The sequence below is a fragment of the Dendropsophus ebraccatus genome, chromosome 2 (assembly GCF_027789765.1).
Source record: "Dendropsophus ebraccatus isolate aDenEbr1 chromosome 2, aDenEbr1.pat, whole genome shotgun sequence".
Taxonomy (NCBI): domain Eukaryota; kingdom Metazoa; phylum Chordata; class Amphibia; order Anura; family Hylidae; genus Dendropsophus; species Dendropsophus ebraccatus.
Window position 1 is genome coordinate 204,952,465 of NC_091455.1, and position 20,595 is coordinate 204,973,059.

Below are 20,595 nucleotides of genomic sequence, written 5' to 3' on the forward strand. Positions count from 1 at the left end.
CAAATTGGCGCTCCCTTCCTTCTGAGCCCGACTGTGTGCCCATACAGTGGTTTACGCCCACATATGGGGTACCGTTGTACCCATGAGAACCTACGTTACAAATTGTGGGGTGCTTTTTCTCTCATGTTCCTTTTGAAAATGAGAAACTTTAATCTAAACGTATATATTATTGGAAAATTTAAATTTTCCATTTTTTTACGGCCTAATAGTGAATACTTTGCTCCAGCCCCTGTAGGGTTAAAATGCTCATTATACCCCTAGATTAATTCTTTAAGGTGTGTAGTTTCCAAAATGGGGTCACTTCTGGGGGGTTTCCAGTGAACAAGCCTCCTAAATCAACTTAAGGGTGCCTTCACACCTACTGGATCCGCAGTGGATCTCACTTCTGCGGATTCGAAGCGAGAACCGCTGCGGATCCGGTACCATTTACCCCTATGATAGCACATATTCGCAGCGGGATCCCGCTGTGAATATGTGCTTTAACCCCTCGCTGTCCGCAGCCCCGCCACCGCATTAGCCCATCCTCGGCCGCATCCCCAATCTCCGGCCGCATTCCCCGCCGCATCCAGCAGCCCGCCGCCGAGAGCATAAAGTACCTGCTTGGCGGCGCGGCTGCAGTGAGGCTCCCGGCTCCGGTCACGCTAATGAGCGGGATGCGGGCTGCTGGATGCGGCGGGGGATGCGGCCGGAGATGGGGGATGCGGCCGAGGATGGGCTAATGCGGCGGCGGGGCTGCAGACAGCGAGGGGTTAAAGCACATATTCACAGCGGGATGTTAATCCCACTGCGAATATGTGCTATCATAGGGGTGAATGGTACCGGATCCGCAGCGGTTCTCGCTTCGTAGAACTGGTCCCTAAAAAAAAAATCAGTTTTGGAAACTTTCACGAAAATGTGGTAATTTGCTGATAAATTTTTTAAGCCTTGTAACACCCTAAAAAAGGAAAATATGTTTATGAAATGAAGCCAGAATAAAGAGGACATATCGGTAATGTGACTTAGTAACAAATTTATGTGCTACGACTTTCTTTTTTTAGAAGCAGAGAATTTCAAAGTTGATAAAATGCTAATTTTTTTAATTTTTCATGATATTTTGATGTTTTTCACAAAAAACACACAAAGTAGTGACCAAATTTTGCCACTAATATAAAGTGCCATATGTGACGAAAAAACAATCTCAGAATGGCTAGCATACGTTAAAGCATCACTGAGCTATAAGAGCATAAAGTCAGACAGGTCAGATTTTAAAAAAATGAGCCTCATCCCACTTGTGTGAACCCGAGGGAGTTACCTTACTCAGGTGCAATAAAGGTTTAGGGGCCCGTACCAGGTTACTACACACATCTTACATGAGCCTTTAAAGGGGTAGTGCGGCGGTAAAAAATTATTCAAAGAATAACACACATTACAAAGTTATACAACTTTGTAATGTATGTTATGTCTGTGAATGGCCCCCTTCCCCGTGTCCCCCCCCCCCCACCCGTGTACCCGGAAGTGTAGTGCATTATACATACCTGATCCGTGCCGACACGCGTCCGCCATCTTGTGCCAAACGTCATCTTCGGCCGGCCCGAACACCTCCGATCTTCCCGAGTGCCGGCCGCGTCATCAGCTGCTCAGCCGCAGATTGACAGAGCATAACTGTGCTCGGTCAAACGCGGCTCAGCTGCTGATGACACGGCCGGCACTCGGGAAAATCGGAGGTGTTCGGGCCGGCCGATGATGACGTTTGGCACAAGATGGCGGACGCGTGTCGGCACGGATCAGGTATGTATAAAGCACTACACTTCCGGGTACACGGGTGGGGGTGGTGGGACACGGGGAAGGGGGCCATTCACAGACATAACATACATTACAAAGTTGTATAACTTTGTAATGTGTGTTATTCTGTGAATAATTTTTTACCGCCGCACTACCCCTTTAAGTAACCACACCACATAATTTACAGCAGCACATTGCGTCATTCATTTACTGCACTTATTCATATACAGTGTATGTTGTTGTGTCAATAGTGCCACCTGCAGGATATGAGAAACAGTGACACATTTTTGCCAGCCCCACATTGGGAGGACCCAGATGTTTTTTTTAGAATTCCATTGGTTACAAAAAGATCCTGTCACTTATATCTGCTGGGATCTGCCGCTCCGTACCTGGTATGGACCTCACAGATTCTCTTTAATGGTCTACTCATAAATACTTAATCTACTGCCGTGCTTGCCCCCCTGGCTAAAGTTTTCCAGCTAGCCCTGACCGGCAAAATGGGACTGTGACTGGTGCTATGGGACTGGAAGGGCGCTGAGTTACTGGCACTATTGAGGTAGGGGGGGCAATGTATGGCAGACACCGTCTCTTCCTTCTAATTTTTCTCTGCTCCTCCTCTTTGAAGGGGAGGAAAGGCAAAAAGTGAAGGTTCAGCCCTCCAGCACACACACAGCAGCAGAGAGGAAGGGAGCGCTTCCTCCCCTGAGTCCGGCTGAACCTGTCTGTGCCCGCAGAGCTGTCGGAGTGAGTCCTGATCCTGTATCTGTAGCCACAGGGCACAGACTGGATTATTAACCATTAAGGGGGAAGTCACTGACGTCAGCATATTACCCTGGGTGGGGTGGGGGTACAATCCTTCTTAGGACCTGGGATTTGTGGGGACAATCTGCTGTTTGACGACGAGCAAACGTTTGTATGTCGGATAAGTGCATTGTTTTAACCCTTTGTAAATCCTGCCAAGTGTAAAAACATCCTATATTAACATAGATTGGTGAAAGTGAAACTAAAGTGGAAGACCTCCTGCCTTGTATTATTGTAGTCTGGCCACTAGATGTCAGTGTAATAAGCCAGAAGCAGTCTGGTGATGGTGACAAAAGTGACCGATGTCATCGCACCTAATAGTGGTAAACTTGTAGGGCACATATACTGATCTAAAAACCCGCCCAATGCTTTTAGAGCCGAGTGGTGGTCTGTAACCTAGACAAGGAGCTGTCAACACTGACATCAGTATCAGTATAACTATGTTAGTCGAGATGGGAATACCCCTTTAATTTTGTAGGAATCATCCTAGAGATGAGAGAATTTACAGTAATAAAGCGAATTGCTTTGTTATCTTGAAAATTCGCTCATCAGCCGGCTGCCTTTTAACTGTGTGCCGCTCCTCCCCGGGTGCTGGAAAAGCTGGATCCAGTCCTGGGAAACTTCTGCCAGTTTCCCAGGACTGGATCCAGCTTTCCCACCACCAGTGGAAGAGAGGCACAGAGCAACGGCCAGTTAGAAGGCAGCCGGCTGATGAGCGGATTGCAGAGATAACGAAGCTCAGTTATTATAGGACTCGTCAAGTTGAATATTTTTTTTTAAATCCATTCATTTAGCTAACTTGTCTCCTTTTCCTAATGTGCAGCTCTTTCCCTCCCATTGTTGACAGCTTGTTGTCTAGGTTACCGACCATCTCTCTGCTCTAAAAGCAGTGGTCTGACTGATATATACTGTATATGTGTGTGAATATAGAGTAGATGTATAGAAATGTAGTGTACATATACTGTATAATATACAGTCTTTTAGAGCAGAGGAGTGGTCGGTAACCTCGACAACAAACTCTCAACAATGGGAGGGAAAGAGCAGCATCCCAGGAGAATATTGCTTAACCCCTTAAAGGGGTTGTCCGGCGATAAAAAAATTATTCACAGAATAACACACATTACAAAGTTATACAACTTTGTAATGTATGTTATGTCTGTGAATGGCCCCCTTCCCCTTGTTTCCCCCCACCCGTGTACCCGGAAGTGTGGTGCGCTATACATTACCTGTCACGTGCCGACCACGGTCTCCGATCCTCAGCAGTGACGTCTTCTTCGGGAGGCCAGCGGATCTTCCCGAGTGCCGGCCGCCCTCTGCAGCGTCATCCGAAGCTCAGCCGCGATTGGCTGAGCATAACTGTGCTCAGCCAATCGGGGCTGAGCGGCTGATGACGCCGCCACGTCATCAGCTGCTCAGCCGCGATTGGCTGAGCACAGTTATGCTCAGCCAATCGCGGCTGAGCTTCGGATGACGCTGCAGAGGGCGGCCGGCACTCGGGAAGATCCGCCGGACTCACGAAGAAGACGTCACTGCTGACGATCGGAGACCGTGGACGACACGAGATGCGGTGAGTATAATGCACCACACTTCCGGGTCTAGCGTGGGTGGGGGGAAACAAGGGGAAGGGGGCCATTCACAGACATAACATACATTACAAAGTTGTATAACTTTGTAATGTGTGTTATTCTGTGAATAATTTTTTATCGCCGGACAACCCCTTTAAGGTCAAAGCCAATTTTCGTTTTTGCGCTTTTGCCACTTTATGTTTAAAAGTCCATAGCGCTTGCATTTTCTCACCTACAGACCCACATGAGCCCTTATTTTTTGGGACACCAATTGTACTTTGCAATGACAGGCTGAATTTTTTCATAAAATATGCAGTAAAACCGGAAAAAATCATTTGCGCTGTCAAATTGAAAAAAAAAGGAATTTGTTTTCATTTCAGGGAGTTTCATGTTTACGCCGTTCAACCTGGGGTAAAACTGACTTGTTATATATGTTCCTCAACTCGTTACGATTAAAACGATATATAACATGTATAACTTTTCTTTTTATCTGATGGCCTGTAAAAAATTCAAACCATTGTTAACAAATATATGTTCCTTAGAATTGCTCTATTCCCAGGCTTATAGCGCTTTTACCCTTTGGTCTATGGGTGTCATTTTTTGCGCCATGATGTGCTCTTTCTATCGGTACCTTGGTTGCGCATATGTGACTTTTTGATCGCTTTTTATTAAATTTTTTCTGGATTTGATGCGACCAAATATGCGCAATTTTGCACTTTGGAATTTTTTTAAAAGAGGCGCTCCCCGGCTGCAGATCACAGCCGGGAGCGGCGCCATTCAGAGCAGGGTCCCGGTGGAACCCCTCTCGGAACTCCCCCAGTGTCACCATGACGTACCATGACGATTTTTGGCAGTGTCCTGGGGAGAGGGAGGATGAAAGTAGTAATATGCTCTCACAGCTCCAGTGCTGGTGCTGGTATCCCGCAGTCCCCCAGTCCCGGATGCTTCTGGGTCTGAGTGGGGACCTGACATGCAAGGCCCGCTCAGCCAATTAGCACCTGTAGCAAGGTCTCGTCCTCACGCCAGCGCTAGAGTGTTGGAGGTGAGAGCATGTTACTTTTTTCATCTTCCACAGCACTCTGCCAAAAATCACCCCAGTGCGGAGTTCTCCTTTTCTCCCTGTAAGTTATGTAAGCTCAGATAGTGCTGCCTCCTTTTCTCCCTGTAAGTTATGTAAGCTCAGATAGTGCTGCCTCCTTTTCTCCCTGTAAGTTATGTAAGCTCAGATAGTGCTACCTCCTTTTCTTCCTGTACGTTATGTAAGCTCAGATAGTGCTGCCTCCTTTTCTCCCTGTAAGTTATGTAAGCTCAGATAGCGCTGCCTCCTTTTCTCCCTGTACGTTATGTAAGCTCAGATAGTGCTGCCTCCTTTTCTCCCTGTAAGTTATGTAAGCTCAGATAGTGCTGCCTCCTTTTCTCCCTGTAAGTTATGTAAGCTCAGATAGTGCTGCCTCCTTTTCTCCCTGTAAGTTATTTAAGCTCAGATAGTGCTGCCTCCTTTTCTCCCTGTAAGTTATGTAAGCTCAGAAAAGTGCTGCCTCCTTTTCTCCCTGTAAGTTATGTAAGCTCAGATAGTGCTGCCTCCTTTTCTCCCTGTAAGTTATGTAAGCTCAGATAGTGCTGCCTCCTTTTCTCCCTGTAAGTTATGTAAGCTCAGAAAAGTGCTGCCTCCTTTTCTCCCTGTAAGTTATGTAAGCTCTGATAGTGCTGCCTCTGTTTCTTCTTATAAGTTATGTAAGCTCAGATAGTGCTGCCTCCTTTTCTCCCTGTAAGTTATGTAAGCTCAGATAGTGCTGCCTCCTTTTCTCCCTGTAAGTTATGTAAGCTCAGATAGTGCTGCCTCCTTTTCTCCCTGTAAGTTATGTAAGCTCTGATAGTGCTGCCTCTGTTTCTTCTTATAAGTGTGTTAGGAGCAGATAATACTACCTCCCTAGGAAATATATAATATAAGCTGATTGGGGCAGAAGAGAATGCTGGGAGATCTCAGCTCTGACATCTGCAAAATACTTTTATTTTACTTATTTGCTCTTTATTACACAGGTGGATCAAGGATATAAATAAAAATGGCTTTAGAAATCCCGGCTCTAGGACGCCCCTTCTCCCTTGGGATGTTGTATGATTGCCGTGAAGAGAAGATTATTCCAGGTAGCTCTATAAGCAAATTATTTGTTTTCTTGTCTTTTTCACTCTAAAGTGATGGCATATGGTATCTTACTATATCCGTTTGGTTAGTTGTGGTCTCACTGCTGTGTCCCACTCAACCTCTAGAATGAAGAAGTCGCGGTATATGGGGCTGTGGAGCAATACGGATCAATAACCTCTCCTAGTCGTATCAATTACTTTCTGGGTTGGGAAAGCCTATTTAACATCTATTAAACAACAGATAAGTGTTTCATCAGTTATACTAATAAGAAGTATATACACTACATGCACAGCCCATTGATTTAAATCAGAACTGTGTAATACTTCATTTCACCTCTGGAGGCGCTGCTGGGAAATTAAACACCCCACATATTGCAAATGATTGTTGAGGATCCTAGCATTGGAAGTAAAGAGTTATTCCATAGTCAAGATTGGAGAATCCTCTTCAGAAAGTTGCCTCGTATTATAAGTACTACATGAGCGCAATTTTTTGTTTTGGGTTTGTTTTGCCCTTTTTTGGATTTTATCAGACGCGTTCACTTTATTGTGTTAAGAATGCAGTTTGAAGGGTTGTTTCATAGTCTTCTTGTAATGTGTCACAAATTTTCTAAAATTTAGGTGCAGAATCTACTGTTGGGATGGGAGTAGTAAATCTGGGCCATAGTGTTCATTGTTGTTTCTTTATGGTCTCAGGTATCACTCTATGGAACAAGGGGGATCTGGCCACAAATATTACAGCACGATCGCAGAACAGCACATATTTTGAAGTCCTAACGTCTGACTCACTTTCCAATAAGTCGTCCACTCTAAATGTCTCCGGATCACTAAAGATCAGTCTGTGGAGCGGCATGATCGATGTCGACGGATCTGGAAAATACTTGACTGATACAAAGGACTCAAAAAAACAAGCCAGAGTCATATTGCAGTACAAGAGGACCACCAAGTTTGAGCAGTTGAATATGGACCACCTCTCCTACAACAACATAACCCACCAAGAAGTGTTCGACAAAGGGATAGCGACCCATGTGGTCACTGGGATCTTATATGGCGCCCAGGCATTCTTCATATTTGACCAAGAACTTACCAACTCTGAGAAAGTCAAAGATGTTGAAGGAAAACTTCAAGGAATAGTGAAAAAGATTGGAGAACTCACGGGAAGTGTGAACATGAAAGACACAGAGAAAAAAGCAGTCAGTAAGTTAAATTGTAAGTTTCATGGGGATTTTGCTTTGGAGAAGAACCCAGTTACCTATGAGGAAGCAGTGAAAATCTACGCTAGCCTACCAAGCCTGTTGGGGGAGAATGGCGAAAAGGCTGTGCCTATGAAGGTTTGGCTGTACCCCTTGATAAATCTGGACTCCAGAGCTGCCCGCTTGGCCCGAGAGATAAGCGAAAATCTGGTGTTTAGAGTAGAAGATATAATGCAGCAAATGTCAGAAGTCGTCATGGAGTGTAATGATATGATGGGACATCCGGCCGCCACAACTTTTCCAGCTCTCGCTAACAAGATTTCCCAGTTCAAAAAACTTTTTGAGCACTTTAGGGTTATGTACCAGAGACAGCTGTCCAAGGCCCTGCCCTCTGTACGTGGTGGGAATATGGAGGAGTCCAGTCTGGAGAACATTCTCCTTAGGAAAGACAAATCTCCGTTTAGCGACCAGAACATCAGAAGATTTCTGAAAAGAAGACGGCTGGAGATGGAGTATGTCCAATCAATACGAACCCAACTGGCCGATTTCAGGATTGTGGCAGATCAGACCGATCTGATGAAAGAACTTCTTGAACCAAACTATTTGGGCACCGTGTGCTTTAACTTTTACCTGGATTATGAGGACTTGTATCTCTCACACTTAGAGTCCTGGGTTTATAAGGAACCGTGGAATCTTCAGGACATCTTCAATGTTGGTGAAACCGAGGAATGGTATGAAGAAGATGAGGTTTCAAAGAATGTACGCCGCAATGTGAGCGATTTCCAGGCATCTGCGATAAGTGCTGTAAACATGGCGTTTCTGATCACGTCTGACCGGTGCCATGCCGGGCCTGGTGTCAATGTTCATTTAATCCGTAATGGAAATCCGCGAACCAACTTTTGTACATGCAGACGTAATGTATAAAGAAAAACAGAAAAGATGAAGAATAAGGTCACATCTAGAGGTCGCGTGAAGGGTCTAGTAGGCCGATTCCTGTGTAGACATGTAAAGGGGCTCAGATGTATTCTATACTTATGTGTATACTAGAGATGAGTGAACCGGGTTCGGGTTCGAGTCCATCCAAACCCGAACGATCGTCATTTGATTAGCGGTGGCTGCTGAAGTTGGATAAAACTCTAACGTTGTCTGGAAAACATGGATACAGCCAATGACTATATCTATGTTTTCTACATAGCCTTAGGGCTTTATCCAACTTCAGCAGCCACCGCTAATCAAATGCCGAAAGTTCGGGTTCGGATGGACTCGAGCATGCTTGAGGTTCGCTCATCTCTAGTGTATAGAGAAAAACAGCAACAATCACCATAAAAAGTTGGACTTTATTTTCATCAGTAACAGCAACATCAATGGGAATACTGTGCACAAGCTTTCCTGTTTCTTCCCGATAGCATTGATGTTGCCATAATTGAAGAAAATTAGGAAGTGCAAATTTTTTGTTTTGTTATCACTACAAGGACTGTGTGTTTTCAGGCTGAGCACCACCATTGTCACGGGTATAAGGCCAGGACTACTCTGAGGCTACCCACCATACACAACCCCATGTTAGTAGTACCTGATCATTTCTTCTATTATTGGCATCTACATCAGAGCACCTTCTAACCTACATTAAAAAAATCACTTTTGAAAACATGCGGACTGTCATTATTTGATGAGAGAAACTACCATGGAAACGGCTCCTTAGAGCGGCCATCTTGAGGCTGGCGGCTGCACACATAGGCCACGCCCTCAGATATTAGCATGTTTGTGCAAGGACTCCAGGCTTGTGTGCACCACAGTCAAGGGGGGGGAGGAGATTCTCTTTGTTGCCCATAACAACCAATCACAGCTCAACTTTGTAATGTTAAAGGGCAACTATGAGCAGGCTAGACTAGATCTAACTTCCTGATAGCTCCCTATTGCAAACAAGGTGCTGAGGATGCAGGTAAGTCTGTTACAGTGTATTTAGTCGTTAGATCCAAAGGCTAATCGGGTGCTTTGGGGCACTGGGGGTGGGACTACTACAGGGATGGGAAGGGGAGTGAGGAGGTGTAAGGCTGCATTCACATGTCCGTAAAATCAGTTTGCGAGACTATGGACCCATTAGTTGGAATAGCCTCGTTCTCATGTGCATGTTCAAGCCCCATTGACTTCTATAGGACTTCTCTAGCGGAATCAACCCAAAGAATTGACATGTCAATTCTTTGGGTGTAAAGCGGATCCGCAGCGGAAAATTCTGTTCAAATATTCTGCCGTGTGAACAACAGAGCGGAAATCCCATTTAACACAATTGCTCTGTACATATTTTACAGGAGGAATTTTAAGCGGAAATTAAGAGCGGATTCCGATTCAAATTCTTCGCCTATTCCTCCGTGTGCACACACCCTTACATAGAAAATAATAAACCCATACTCACCAGCCATGCTCCCTCTGGGGAACTTCTGTTTTTTAGGCCAAATAAATGCCATTCAACGCTGAATAGCATAATAGCAAATATCATGAGATTAGATACACAGCGGAACTGTATCAAACATGACAGGCTTAGATACACCGGCTTTACCAACAATTCTATACATAACAGGGTAGGGTACTATTACACGGGCTGACTATGGCCCGATCATTCTGCTAGATCGGCGCTCATTTATTGGACCTATTAGAGGGCCCGATAATCGGGCAGTAAGGGATGCATGGACATCATTAGCAATGTCCATGCAGCCCTTGCCCAAACACCCGGCACCTTACCTCTCCCCGCTCCCGGTCTTCTCTCTTGTGCGCCACAGCTTCCCGGTCCTGGCGGCAGCAGCAGCGTCTAAGAGGCCTGTTAGCTGACAGGATGCTCAGCCAAAATGGACTGCAAAAGTGCAGTGTGAACCCAGCCTTATATATAGAAGAAAAAGTACACTCCAGAAAATTATGGGCTTAGATACACTGGCTCAATAGCACATATACATATTATTATAATAAACAGCTGGTTTATCTAAGCTGTGTATCTAAGCTTCTATTGTATGACAGCATATGGGGCTACACAAAGATTTTGTTGTGGATAGAGACACCATGAAGCAGCTGCTCCGAATCCAAAGATGAGGATTATTTTACCAAGATTACACTATAGTGATATACAGGGCCGAGCCCCCATGCTACATTGGGTTGTTATAATGTCTAGGTGGAGCGTCCTGGAATACGGGCATCGTGTGCATTTTGTTATCTTCCACCATATGGAGATGGACGTGCACAGTTCTCGGTCACAAGGGAGATAACATTTTTTGCAGACAACAACATCGACAGAAATGCATCTCTCCATTCGTTCTACGGCAGCACAGGAAAACAATTGGGTTACCGTATATTCCATCCTACCAGGCAGGAGAGACAACTGACTAACATGTAACCACATGAACCACATCACCATAGAGAGCCATAAGAAGCCCCATAGAGCCCCAAGTGGAAAATAAGTATTTGGTCAGTAACAAAATTTCATCTTAATACTTTGCTACATATCCTTTGTTGGCAATGACAGAGGTCAAACGTTTTCTGTAAGTTTTCACAAGGTTGGCACACACTGTTGTTGGTATGTTGGCCCATTCCTCCATGCAGATCTCCTCTAGAGCAGTGATGTTTTGGGGCTTTTGCTTGGCAACACGGACTTTCAACTCCCTCCAAAGGTTTTCTATAGGGTTGAGATCTGGAGACTCCAGGACCTTGAAATGCTTCTTATGAAGCCACTCCTTCGTTGCCCTGGCGGTGTGCTTTGGATCATTGTCATGTTGAAAGACCCGGCCACCTTTTATCTTCAATGCCCTTGCTGATGGAAAGAGGTTTGCACTCAAAATCTCACAATACATGGCCCCATTCATTCTTTCATGTACCCTGATCAATCATCCTGGCCCCTTTGCAGAGAAACAGCCCCAAAGCATGATGTTTCCACCCCCATGCTTTACAGTAGGTATGGTGTTTGATGGATGCAACTCAGTTTTCTTGTTGTTGTATTGTATTTTCTACCAAACAGTTCCACTTTGCTTTCATCAGACCATAGGACATTCTCCCAATACTCTTCTGGATCATCCAAATGCTCTCTAGCAAACTTCAGACGGGCCCGGACATGTACTGGCTTAAGCAGTGGGACACGTCTGGCACTGCAGGATCTGAGTCCCTGGCGGCTTAGTGTGTTACTGATGGTAGGCTTTGTTACATTGGTCCCAGCTCTCTGCAGTTCATTCACTAGGTCCCCCCGCGTGGTTCTGGGATTTTTGCTCACCGTTCTTGTGATCATTTTGACCCCACTGGGTGAGATTTTGCGTGGAGCCCCAGATCGAGGGAGATTATCAGTGGTCTTGTATGTCTTCCATTTTCTAATTATTGCTCCCACAGTTGATTTCTTCACTCCAAGCTGGTTGCCTATTGCAGATTCAGTCTTCTCAGCCTGGTGCAGGGCTGCATTTTTGTTTCTGGTGTCCTTTGACAGCTCTTTGGTCTTCACCGTAGTGGAGTTTGGAGTCTGACTGTTTGAGGGTGTGTACAGGTGTCTTTTTATACTGATAACAAGTTTAAACAGGTGCCATTACTACAGGTAATAAGTGGAGGAAAGAGGAGACTCTTAAAGAAGAAGTTACAGGTCTGTGAGAGCCAGAAATCTTGATTGTTTGTAGGTGACCAAATACTTATTTTCCACCATAATTTGCAAATAAATTCTTACAAAATCAGACAATGTGATTTTCTGGATTTGTTTTCTCATTTTGTCTCTCATAGTTGAGGTCTACATATGATGTAAATTACAGACGGCTCTCTCATCTTTTTAAGTGGGAGAACTTGCACTATTGGTGACTGACTAAATACTTTTTTCCCCACTGTATATGGAAGAAACAGCAACCGGCACTACTATATGTTTGCAAATAGTCCTATAAAATTCACCAATATAGGATATTGCACAACTGTACGGTGGTGCTCACTCCAGTTAGTTAGTCAAATTCATATAGTGTAGAAAAAAAAACAAAAACTTTTTGAGGGCACTTACCATTAAAAATTCTTTACTTAATTTAATCTTCTTAAAAGGTTTAAACAATGTTAATGCAGGATGAGCATGATGTGGACGCCAGCGTGACAGCTGTTTTGCGTATCGGAACTACGCTTCTACAGACGTAAATTGGCTGCATGTGACAACGGCCATGGTGCCTGCAGAAAATTAAAAGCTAAAAAGAATTTTTTTTTGTCTCATTTTTTTAATTAAATGTGAGCATCTTTCCCAAGAAAATCATATAGATATCGGCCACAATTTACCACTAACCTACGGTACAATATGTCACCAATAAACAATCTCAGAATCGCATGGATAAGTTATATCCATCACAGAGCTGTAACCACATAAATTGACTCGGGTCCTTAACCCCTTCCCGCATGAGGGCGTAACTGTACGTCCTCATGCAAGTGGGGGCATTCAGAGAGGGGTCGTGCGGCGACCCCGCTCTGAACCGTCGCAGTGCAGGGTGCTATATGCAGCCTGGGACCGCAACTCTTAGCTAATTAGCCTTTTAAATGCAGCTCTCAAAGTTGACAGCTGCATTTAAAATGCTGCTTTGCCCCTTCCCTGGTGTCTTATAGCGGTCCCCCCCACTAGACACCAGGGAAGGGGCAAAGCAGCATTTTAAATGCAGCTGTCAACTTTGAGAGCGCGGAGGAGCGATCCCCGCATCTGTTACCGGCCGGGGTTTGTGCCGTAATTGCGCTGATCCCGGCTCAGCATTCTATTGCTTTTGGCTGCAGCAGCCGAAAGCAATAGAATGCCTATCTCATTGATCTATGCAGTATATCTATACTGCATAGATCTCAATGAGAGATCAGAATAGTAATACTAGAAGTCCTCCAGGGGGAATAACCCTAACCCCAGGGGGACTTTTAGTTAGTGTGTAAAAATTTTTTTTATTTTTTATTAATAAAATATCCCCTTCCCTAATAAAAGTTTGACCCACCCCCCTTTCCCCATTTTATAAATAAAAATAAATAAATAAACATGTTTGGTATCGCCGCATGCGTAATCGCCCGAACTATTAATTTATTTCATTCCTGATCTCTCACGGTAAACGGCGTAAGGGCAAAAAAATTCCAAAGTGCAAAATTGTGAATTTTTGGTTGCATCAAATCCAGAAAAATTGTAATAAAAAGCGATCAAAAAGTCGCATATGCGCAATCAAGGTACAAATAGAAAGTAAACATCATGGCGCAAAAAAGCCCCATACACCAAAGGATAAAAGCGCTATAAGCATGGTAATAGAGCAATTTAAAATTTTTAAAAAAGGTTTTAATTTTTTAAAAGCCATCAAATAAAATTTTTTTGTTTTTCTTTTACACAATTTACATATCGTTGTAATCGTAACAACTTGAGGAACATGCATTACAAATCTGTTTTACCCCAAGGCAAGTGGTGTAAATACAAAACCTCCCCAATTTTTCAATTTCATCACACGTTTAATTTTTTTCTGGTTTTGCAGCGTACTTTATGCAACAATTAAGTCTGTCATTGTAAAGTACAAATAGTGGTGCAAAAAATAAGGGCTCATGTGGGTCTGTAGGTGAAAAAATGCAAGTGCTATGGCCTTTTAAACACGAGGAGGAAAAAACAAAAGTGCAAAAATGAAAATTAGCCCGATCCTGAAGGGGTTAAAGGGGTAATCCAGCGCTACAAAAACATGGCCAATTTCTTCCTGAGACAGCATTACTTTTGTCTTCAGTTTGGGTGGAGTTTTGGTACTCAGTTCTGTTAAAGTGAATGGAGCTTAAAGGGGTTATCCAGCACTACAAAAACATGGCCACTTTCCCCCTTACTGTTGTCTCCAGTTTGGGTGCGGTTTTGAAGCTCAGTTCCATTGAAGTAAATGGAGCTTAATTGCAAACCGCACCTGAACTGGAGATAACAGTAGGGGGAAAAGTGGCCATGTTTTTGTAGCACTGGAGAACCCCTTTAACTGCAAAGCACACCTGAACTGGAGACAAGAGCGGTGCAGTAGAAAGTGGCCATGTTTTTGTAGTGCTGGATAATCCCTTTAAGGCCTGGTCCTGAAAGGGTTAAAGGGGAGGAAAGGGAAATGTTCAGCCTTCCAGCACAGAGACAGACAGCAGCAGACAGCAGAACCTGTCTGTGCCCGCAGAGCTGCCAGAGTGAGTCCTGATCCTGTATCTGTAGCCATAGGGCACAGACTGGATTATTAACCATTAAGGGGGAAGTCACTGACATCAGAGTGTAACCCTGCGTGGGGTGGGTAGAGGGGCGCAGTCCTTCTCAGCACCTGGGGTGTGTGGGGACACAAGTAAATGCTTATTTATCGGGAAATTGCACAGTTTTAACCCTTGTTCATCGGCCACACGTTGCCTTTTATAATTCCTCCCATGTATAAAAACATTCTATAGTAACATAGACCGTAAGGCGAAAGGGAAACTAAAGTGGAAGACTTCCTGCCTTGTGCTATTACAGTCTGGCCACTAGATGTCAGTGTAATAACCTTAATGGAGTACAGAAGCCGTCTATACAGCTGCAGTAGCCGTGCGATAACGATTTTATTTTTTCACCTATGGGGCTATATGCGGTATCATTTTATGTGCCATGAGCTCTAGTTTTTATTACTACCATATGTGTGTAGATTGGACGTATCGATAACATTTTATGAATTTTTTTAAAAATTTGAAATGGAATAAAAATTATCAATCCTGGCGTTTTGTTTTTTTTTTACGACTCCTGTCACTGTGTTAAGATTGCGGCACTGCAGGGGTTAATGTCGGTCTGACGCACGATTGCGGCCGGTCCCCATGTGTTATGAAGTGAGCTCAGCTCAGCACGCCCCCAGACCCACTGGCGTACTGATACGTCATTGGTTCTTAATGGTATGTTCACACTTAGTAAAACAGGCCACTCTCCGCTTAAAGAAATGACATGCCACTACTCTGAGCGGCGGCAGCGGAGGAGCGCGCACCCTCTCATTTACTAACAGCGGGACACTGAGCATGGCGGGATTCTGCGGCAGAGAGATCCGCCGGGCAATTCCTTCATATTTGCTCAGTGTGAACATACCCTAAGGGGTAAAATAGGATTTATAAAAATCTCAAACAGAAAGCAAGGAGGGAGAATAAATGGGGAAGCTTCTAATTAGATAAAAAAAAATGTCAGAAAATAATCTCCGTCACTTCATTCAACCGTAGTCTAATGATGTCATCTCAATTAATAGTGGTAGACTTGTAGGGCACGTTTACTGTATTCACTGTATAATCTAACATACCGACCACTGCTTTTAGAGCAGAGAGGTGGTTAGTAACCTAGACAACGAGCTCTCAACAATGTAAAGTAAGGCGCCCCCCCCCTCAAAAGTAAGGCCACCTCCTGGACACACCTAATCCCCTAGTGGACCTCCGAGGCAGGCACCACAGGCAACCTGGTCCATGGCCCCCACGTCCTCCGCTCGTCCGGATGCAAGCCGCCACCATACGTCGTCACGCCACTGACCTGCTCTTTCTCCGCCTTATTTCTCTCCATGTGCGCCCGCATCAGAACTCTCCACTGCTTGCTAGGGAGCGAACGGCCATGATTTTACGAAAATATACGTTGTGTGAACATAGCCTTATGCTGCAATGCCTTCCTAGTAGTCAAATTCTAAACTTATTTGATGCTCTTTATTACATGACAGGTGAACAAAAAACATCGGTCAAAATGGCTTTAGAGATCCCGGCTCTAGGACGTCCCTTCACCCTTGGGATGTTGTATGATTGTCGTGAAGAGAAGATTATTCCAGGTAGCTCTATAAGCAAATTATTTGTTTTCTTGTTCTCGGAAAGTGATTGGGTTTGCTATCTCTGGTTGGTTGAAGTCTGACTGCCGGGTTTCCCTCAACCCTTAGAATGAAGACATCTCAGTATATGGGGTTATTCATAATAGGGATTGGAGAATCCTCATCATACAGTTTTTTCATTTGGACACTTTATTGGGTTAAGAATGCATTTGTGGGGTTGTTTGAGATTCCTCTTGTAAAGTGTCGTAATGTTCTAACATTTAGGTGCAGAAGCCTATACATTACTGTTGGGATGGGAGTAGTAACTCTGGGCCGTAGTGTTCATTGTTGTTTCTTTATGGTCTCAGGTATCACTCTATGGAACAGGGAGGATCTGGCTCGAAATATTATAGAAAAATCGCAGAAAGGAACAGACTTTGACGTTCTGACATCTGACTCACTTTCTGATAAGTCGTCCGCTCTGAACATCTCCGGAGCATTAAAGATCAGTCTGTGGAGCGGCATGATCGACATTGAGGGATCCGGAAAATACTTGACTGATACAAAGGAGTCGGAGAAACAAGCCAGAGTCACATTGCAGTACAAGAGGACCACCAAGTTTGAGCAGTTGGCCATGAACCACCTCTCCTACAACAACATCACCTACCAAGAAGTGTTTGACAAAGCGATAGCGACCCATGTGGTCACTGGGATCTTATATGGCGCCCAGGCATTCTACATATTTGACCAAAAAGTTAACAATTCTGAGAAAGTCAAAGATGTTCAAGGAAAACTTCAAGTAATGGTCACAAAGATCGGAGACCTTACAGTAAATATGGGGATGAACAGCACAGAGAGAGAAGAAGTCCTTCAGTTCGGCTGTAAGTTTCATGGGGACTTTGCTCTGGAGAAGAACCCAGTTACCTATGAGGAAGCAGTGGAAATCTACGCTAGCCTCCCAAGCCTGTTGGGGGAGAATGGAGAAAAGGCTGTGCCTATGAAGGTCTGGCTGTACCCCTTGAAAAATCTGGACTCCAGAGCTGCCCGCTTGGTCCGAGATATAAGCGACCATCTGGTGTTCAGAGCAGAAGATATAATGCAGCAAATGTCGGAAGTCGTCATGGAGTGTAATGATATGATGGGACATCCGGCCGCCACAACTTTTCCAGCTCTTGCTAACAAGATCGTCCGGTTCAGAAAACTTTTTGAGCGCTTTAGGGTTATGTACAAGAAACAACTGGCCCAAGTCCTGCCCTCTGTACGTGGTGGGAATATGGAAGAGTCCAGTCTGGAGGACATTCTCCTTAGGGTACAAACCCACTTGACGTATTTGCTGCGTGAATCAGTCTTAAAAATAAGCAGGCAAAACGCAGGTTGGCTTTATACAATTGTTCTGCGTTAAAATACGCAATTGCGTATTTTTGAAGCGTGAAGCTACATGCGTTTTTCGCACAGGTTGTTAACAACTGATGCTTTGCTAACCTGCGTTTTGCCTGCTTATTTTTAAGACTGATTCACGCAGCAAAAACGTCAAGTGGGTTTGTACCCTAAGAAAGAAAAATCTCCATTTAGCGACAAAAACATCAGAAGATTTTTTGACAGAAGATGGCTGGAGATGGATTGTGTCCAATTAATATCGAAGAAACTGACTTCATGTAGACCTGGTAAATGGCCCTTTGATTTAAACATTGTGACAGATCCGAGAGAGATGAGGAATAATCTTCTAAATTCATTTTTTTCAGCCAACTTGTGCTTTAACTTTAACTTGGATTATGAGGACCTGTATCTCTCGCACTTAGAGTCTTGGTTTCATAGGGAACCGTGGGATTTTCAGGACACCTTCAGTAATGGCGAAACCAAAAATTGGTATGAACAATATAAGATATCAGAGCATGTTTTTCTCGAAGTACAGAAGTTTCTGACAACCAAATGTTTTGAAGCTGACTTTGTGATCACGGCTTTCGCGTGCCGTTCTGGTCCTGGAATCAAACGTCATTTATTGGCCAATGAAGATGTGTTGGCCGACTTTTGTTTGTGCCAACCGTAATATATATAAAAAAAGGTCTCGGCTCAACGAATCTCTTAAAAATTAGGTGACATCAAGAGAGAATGGGAAGCGTCTAGCATGAAGCTTTCCTGTTTCCCCCTGACTGCACTGATATTATTGTATTTGAAGAAAATAAGAGAACAACATTTTTTTGGTGAGTGTGGCTGTTGTTTTTCTCTGTTGTACATCACTGCAAGGACTTTCTGATTTCGGGCTGAGCACCACCAATAGGAAGTAGAACAGCCTTCTTGCTTCCTTCTTAGCACCAGGTAGCCTTTAGAGTTCCCGCTCACCGCTGTAGCCTGAAGAAGCTCCAGCAGGCGACCACCAAAGGAAGACCGTGGAAGACCGTATCATTACCATTCACCTCCATTAAAAAAAGAAAAAAATAGAGCGCAAAATAGTGTCCGCGAGCCCTTCACATTTCAGACTGCTGACACTGGTAGATGCTGTTAGGTAAGGAGACACTTGGGATTTTTCATATATCCATCTGTGCTTCCAGGTTACTGACAGGTCCTAGTATGAACCACAGTGGCGGCATGGATCACCATGCACTAATGAATGGGTCTGTGCATTGCAGACAGGTGGAGATGCACATCCATAGTGCTGTCTCTAGCTATGGGCTCACGGCTATGGATCGCACCACGGAGGTATGAACATTGCCTTACACTTTTCTGCACTTAAGGGGCTTAGGAACACCTCTTTGACTCTTACACTAGAGATTTTATTTTTTTTTTACATTTTGGAAGCACAGATAGATCTATAAAAGGTACCATGTGTCTCCTTGTCCTAAAAGCATCTAACAGTGTCAGTGCAGTGACCCAGGGGTTGCTAGGTGTCGTGTTGAGCTGGGGCAAGATGTTGGTGTACCAAATGAGGCACTTGTGGCCAGGAGTGGTATGTGCCCAACCCTGGGTACACTTGTGGTGAACACCCCCGGTGTGGAGGCGGTACAGCCGGTCACTTGCTAGATGGTTATTTGTGACACCAGTTCTATGGTGGTTGGCCAAGATATAGGCGTGCCCAGTGATGTTATGTCGTGACCCCAGTGCCAGTTGGGCACACAGGTAAGGTGGCACACCTGCTTTTATTTTAAGGGGCCGGCTATACCTTGTTCCCCTGTGGACAGTGTCCTGCTGGGTCGTTGCAGGGTCCCTTGGGTACTTATCATGGTGGTCCGAAGTGGAATAGTGACCCTTCCAGACTATTGGCACTGCCACCCACAGAAAGGGGAGATAACCCAATAAGTGTGTGTGTACTGTGTCGCTGCTTGACGAGGAATCACAGAGTCTCTTTATCATAAATAAAATCTTATTTAGTATGAAGATCCTTGAGGTTGGCAGCAGATCATACAGCTTTGCCTTGATATAATACTTTACACTTGATAAGACACTTAATACGTTAGGATCCAGTTTTGTACTGAGAGTAGAGAGAGTGGTACAGTTGTGCTGACTGAGCTGCGTGCTAAGAGGTATGAAAGAGGATCAGAGGAGTAGAGAGGAGGATGTCGAGAAAGTCCCAACACAAGTAGTACTGTGCTCTGCCGGAACTTCGGAGGTAGAAATAGAAGAATACTTGAGAAGAGAGAGAATACTTGTGCCTGTGTTTTGACTCTTTGGTCTTTGCACCACCTATTGCTCACCAGTGTCGAGTGACCCGTCCTAGAGGGTGACACAAGCCCCAGACTTTGTTACCTGGGATGAGCGGAATGCTGAGGGTTCCCTGCTTACACCCACACTGCAAAAACAAATACGTATAGTTCTCACTCATATAAATATATACAGGATCCACAAAGAATCCCAGCTGGTAAATAAAGAAGGATACTTTTAAGTGAGAGCTTTGGGAGAATGGCAGAGACGCCGGGGACTTATCTATAATTTTTATTTTTTTTACTGTGCTGTTTCAACCAATCACTGGAGCAGGTACCTTACACCATCCTCCTATTACACTTCACACTTCTTCCTTCTCCTTTCTCTAGAGCTTTCTTCACCAATAGGGGTTTAGACCCAGTCACCCCTATATAAACTAGTTAGTTTCTGGTAGGAAGGTCTTCTAGTCTGTAGTGGAGATGGTGTGAGATAGAGACAAGTTAAGATGTACTGCTTAGCCCAAAGGTGGGGTAACTGTCACCCGGGTCAACCTTCTCAACCAGGGATCTTTCTCTACCAGTCAGCACAATCTATAAAGCTAAGGATTGATCCTCAATGGGACAAAGGGCCTAAGTCGAAGTATCCCACTCGCACCTGCTTATCTTTCTCGAGAGGTTAGCTTCACCCAGTAGTTCAAGCCTGGAACTTGTGCTACCAAACCTGACAGTCTCTGGGCTGGTTTGGAAAAAGGTATAATAACAT

At 44.5% G+C, this 20,595-nt stretch overlaps 2 protein-coding genes across 2 annotated transcripts; both read left to right on the forward strand.

Annotated features, from left to right (window-relative positions):
- Positions 1-2,402: 2,402 nt before the first annotated feature.
- Positions 2,403-9,104, forward strand: LOC138783925 (stonustoxin subunit alpha-like). The gene is made up of 3 exons (XM_069959254.1): positions 2,403-2,505; positions 6,168-6,272; positions 6,963-9,104. Exons 2-3 carry the CDS (start codon positions 6,191-6,193, stop codon positions 8,381-8,383), a joined length of 1,503 nt encoding a protein of 500 aa, XP_069815355.1. The 5' UTR covers positions 2,403-2,505; positions 6,168-6,190; the 3' UTR covers positions 8,384-9,104.
- Positions 9,105-14,550: 5,446 nt separating this feature from the next.
- LOC138784221 (neoverrucotoxin subunit beta-like) lies at positions 14,551-18,244 on the forward strand. The gene is made up of 4 exons (XM_069959727.1): positions 14,551-14,599; positions 16,117-16,221; positions 16,566-17,570; positions 17,940-18,244. Exons 2-4 carry the CDS (start codon positions 16,140-16,142, stop codon positions 18,242-18,244), a joined length of 1,392 nt encoding a protein of 463 aa, XP_069815828.1. The 5' UTR covers positions 14,551-14,599; positions 16,117-16,139.
- Positions 18,245-20,595: the final 2,351 nt, after the last annotated feature.

Bases quoted from the DNA above. Each gene is read 5' to 3' on its own strand.
- LOC138783925 (XM_069959254.1), top strand. From the start codon at position 6,191: ATGGCTTTAGAAATCCCGGCTCTAGGACGCCCCTTCTCCCTTGGGATG. The intron at 6,273-6,962 runs GTAGCTCTATAA...TTATGGTCTCAG, and splicing joins TGAAGAGAAGATTATTCCAG to GTATCACTCTATGGAACAAG.
- LOC138784221 (XM_069959727.1), top strand. From the start codon at position 16,140: ATGGCTTTAGAGATCCCGGCTCTAGGACGTCCCTTCACCCTTGGGATG. The intron at 16,222-16,565 runs GTAGCTCTATAA...TTATGGTCTCAG, and splicing joins TGAAGAGAAGATTATTCCAG to GTATCACTCTATGGAACAGG. The intron at 17,571-17,939 runs GTTGGCTTTATA...CATTTTTTTCAG, and splicing joins AATAAGCAGGCAAAACGCAG to CCAACTTGTGCTTTAACTTT.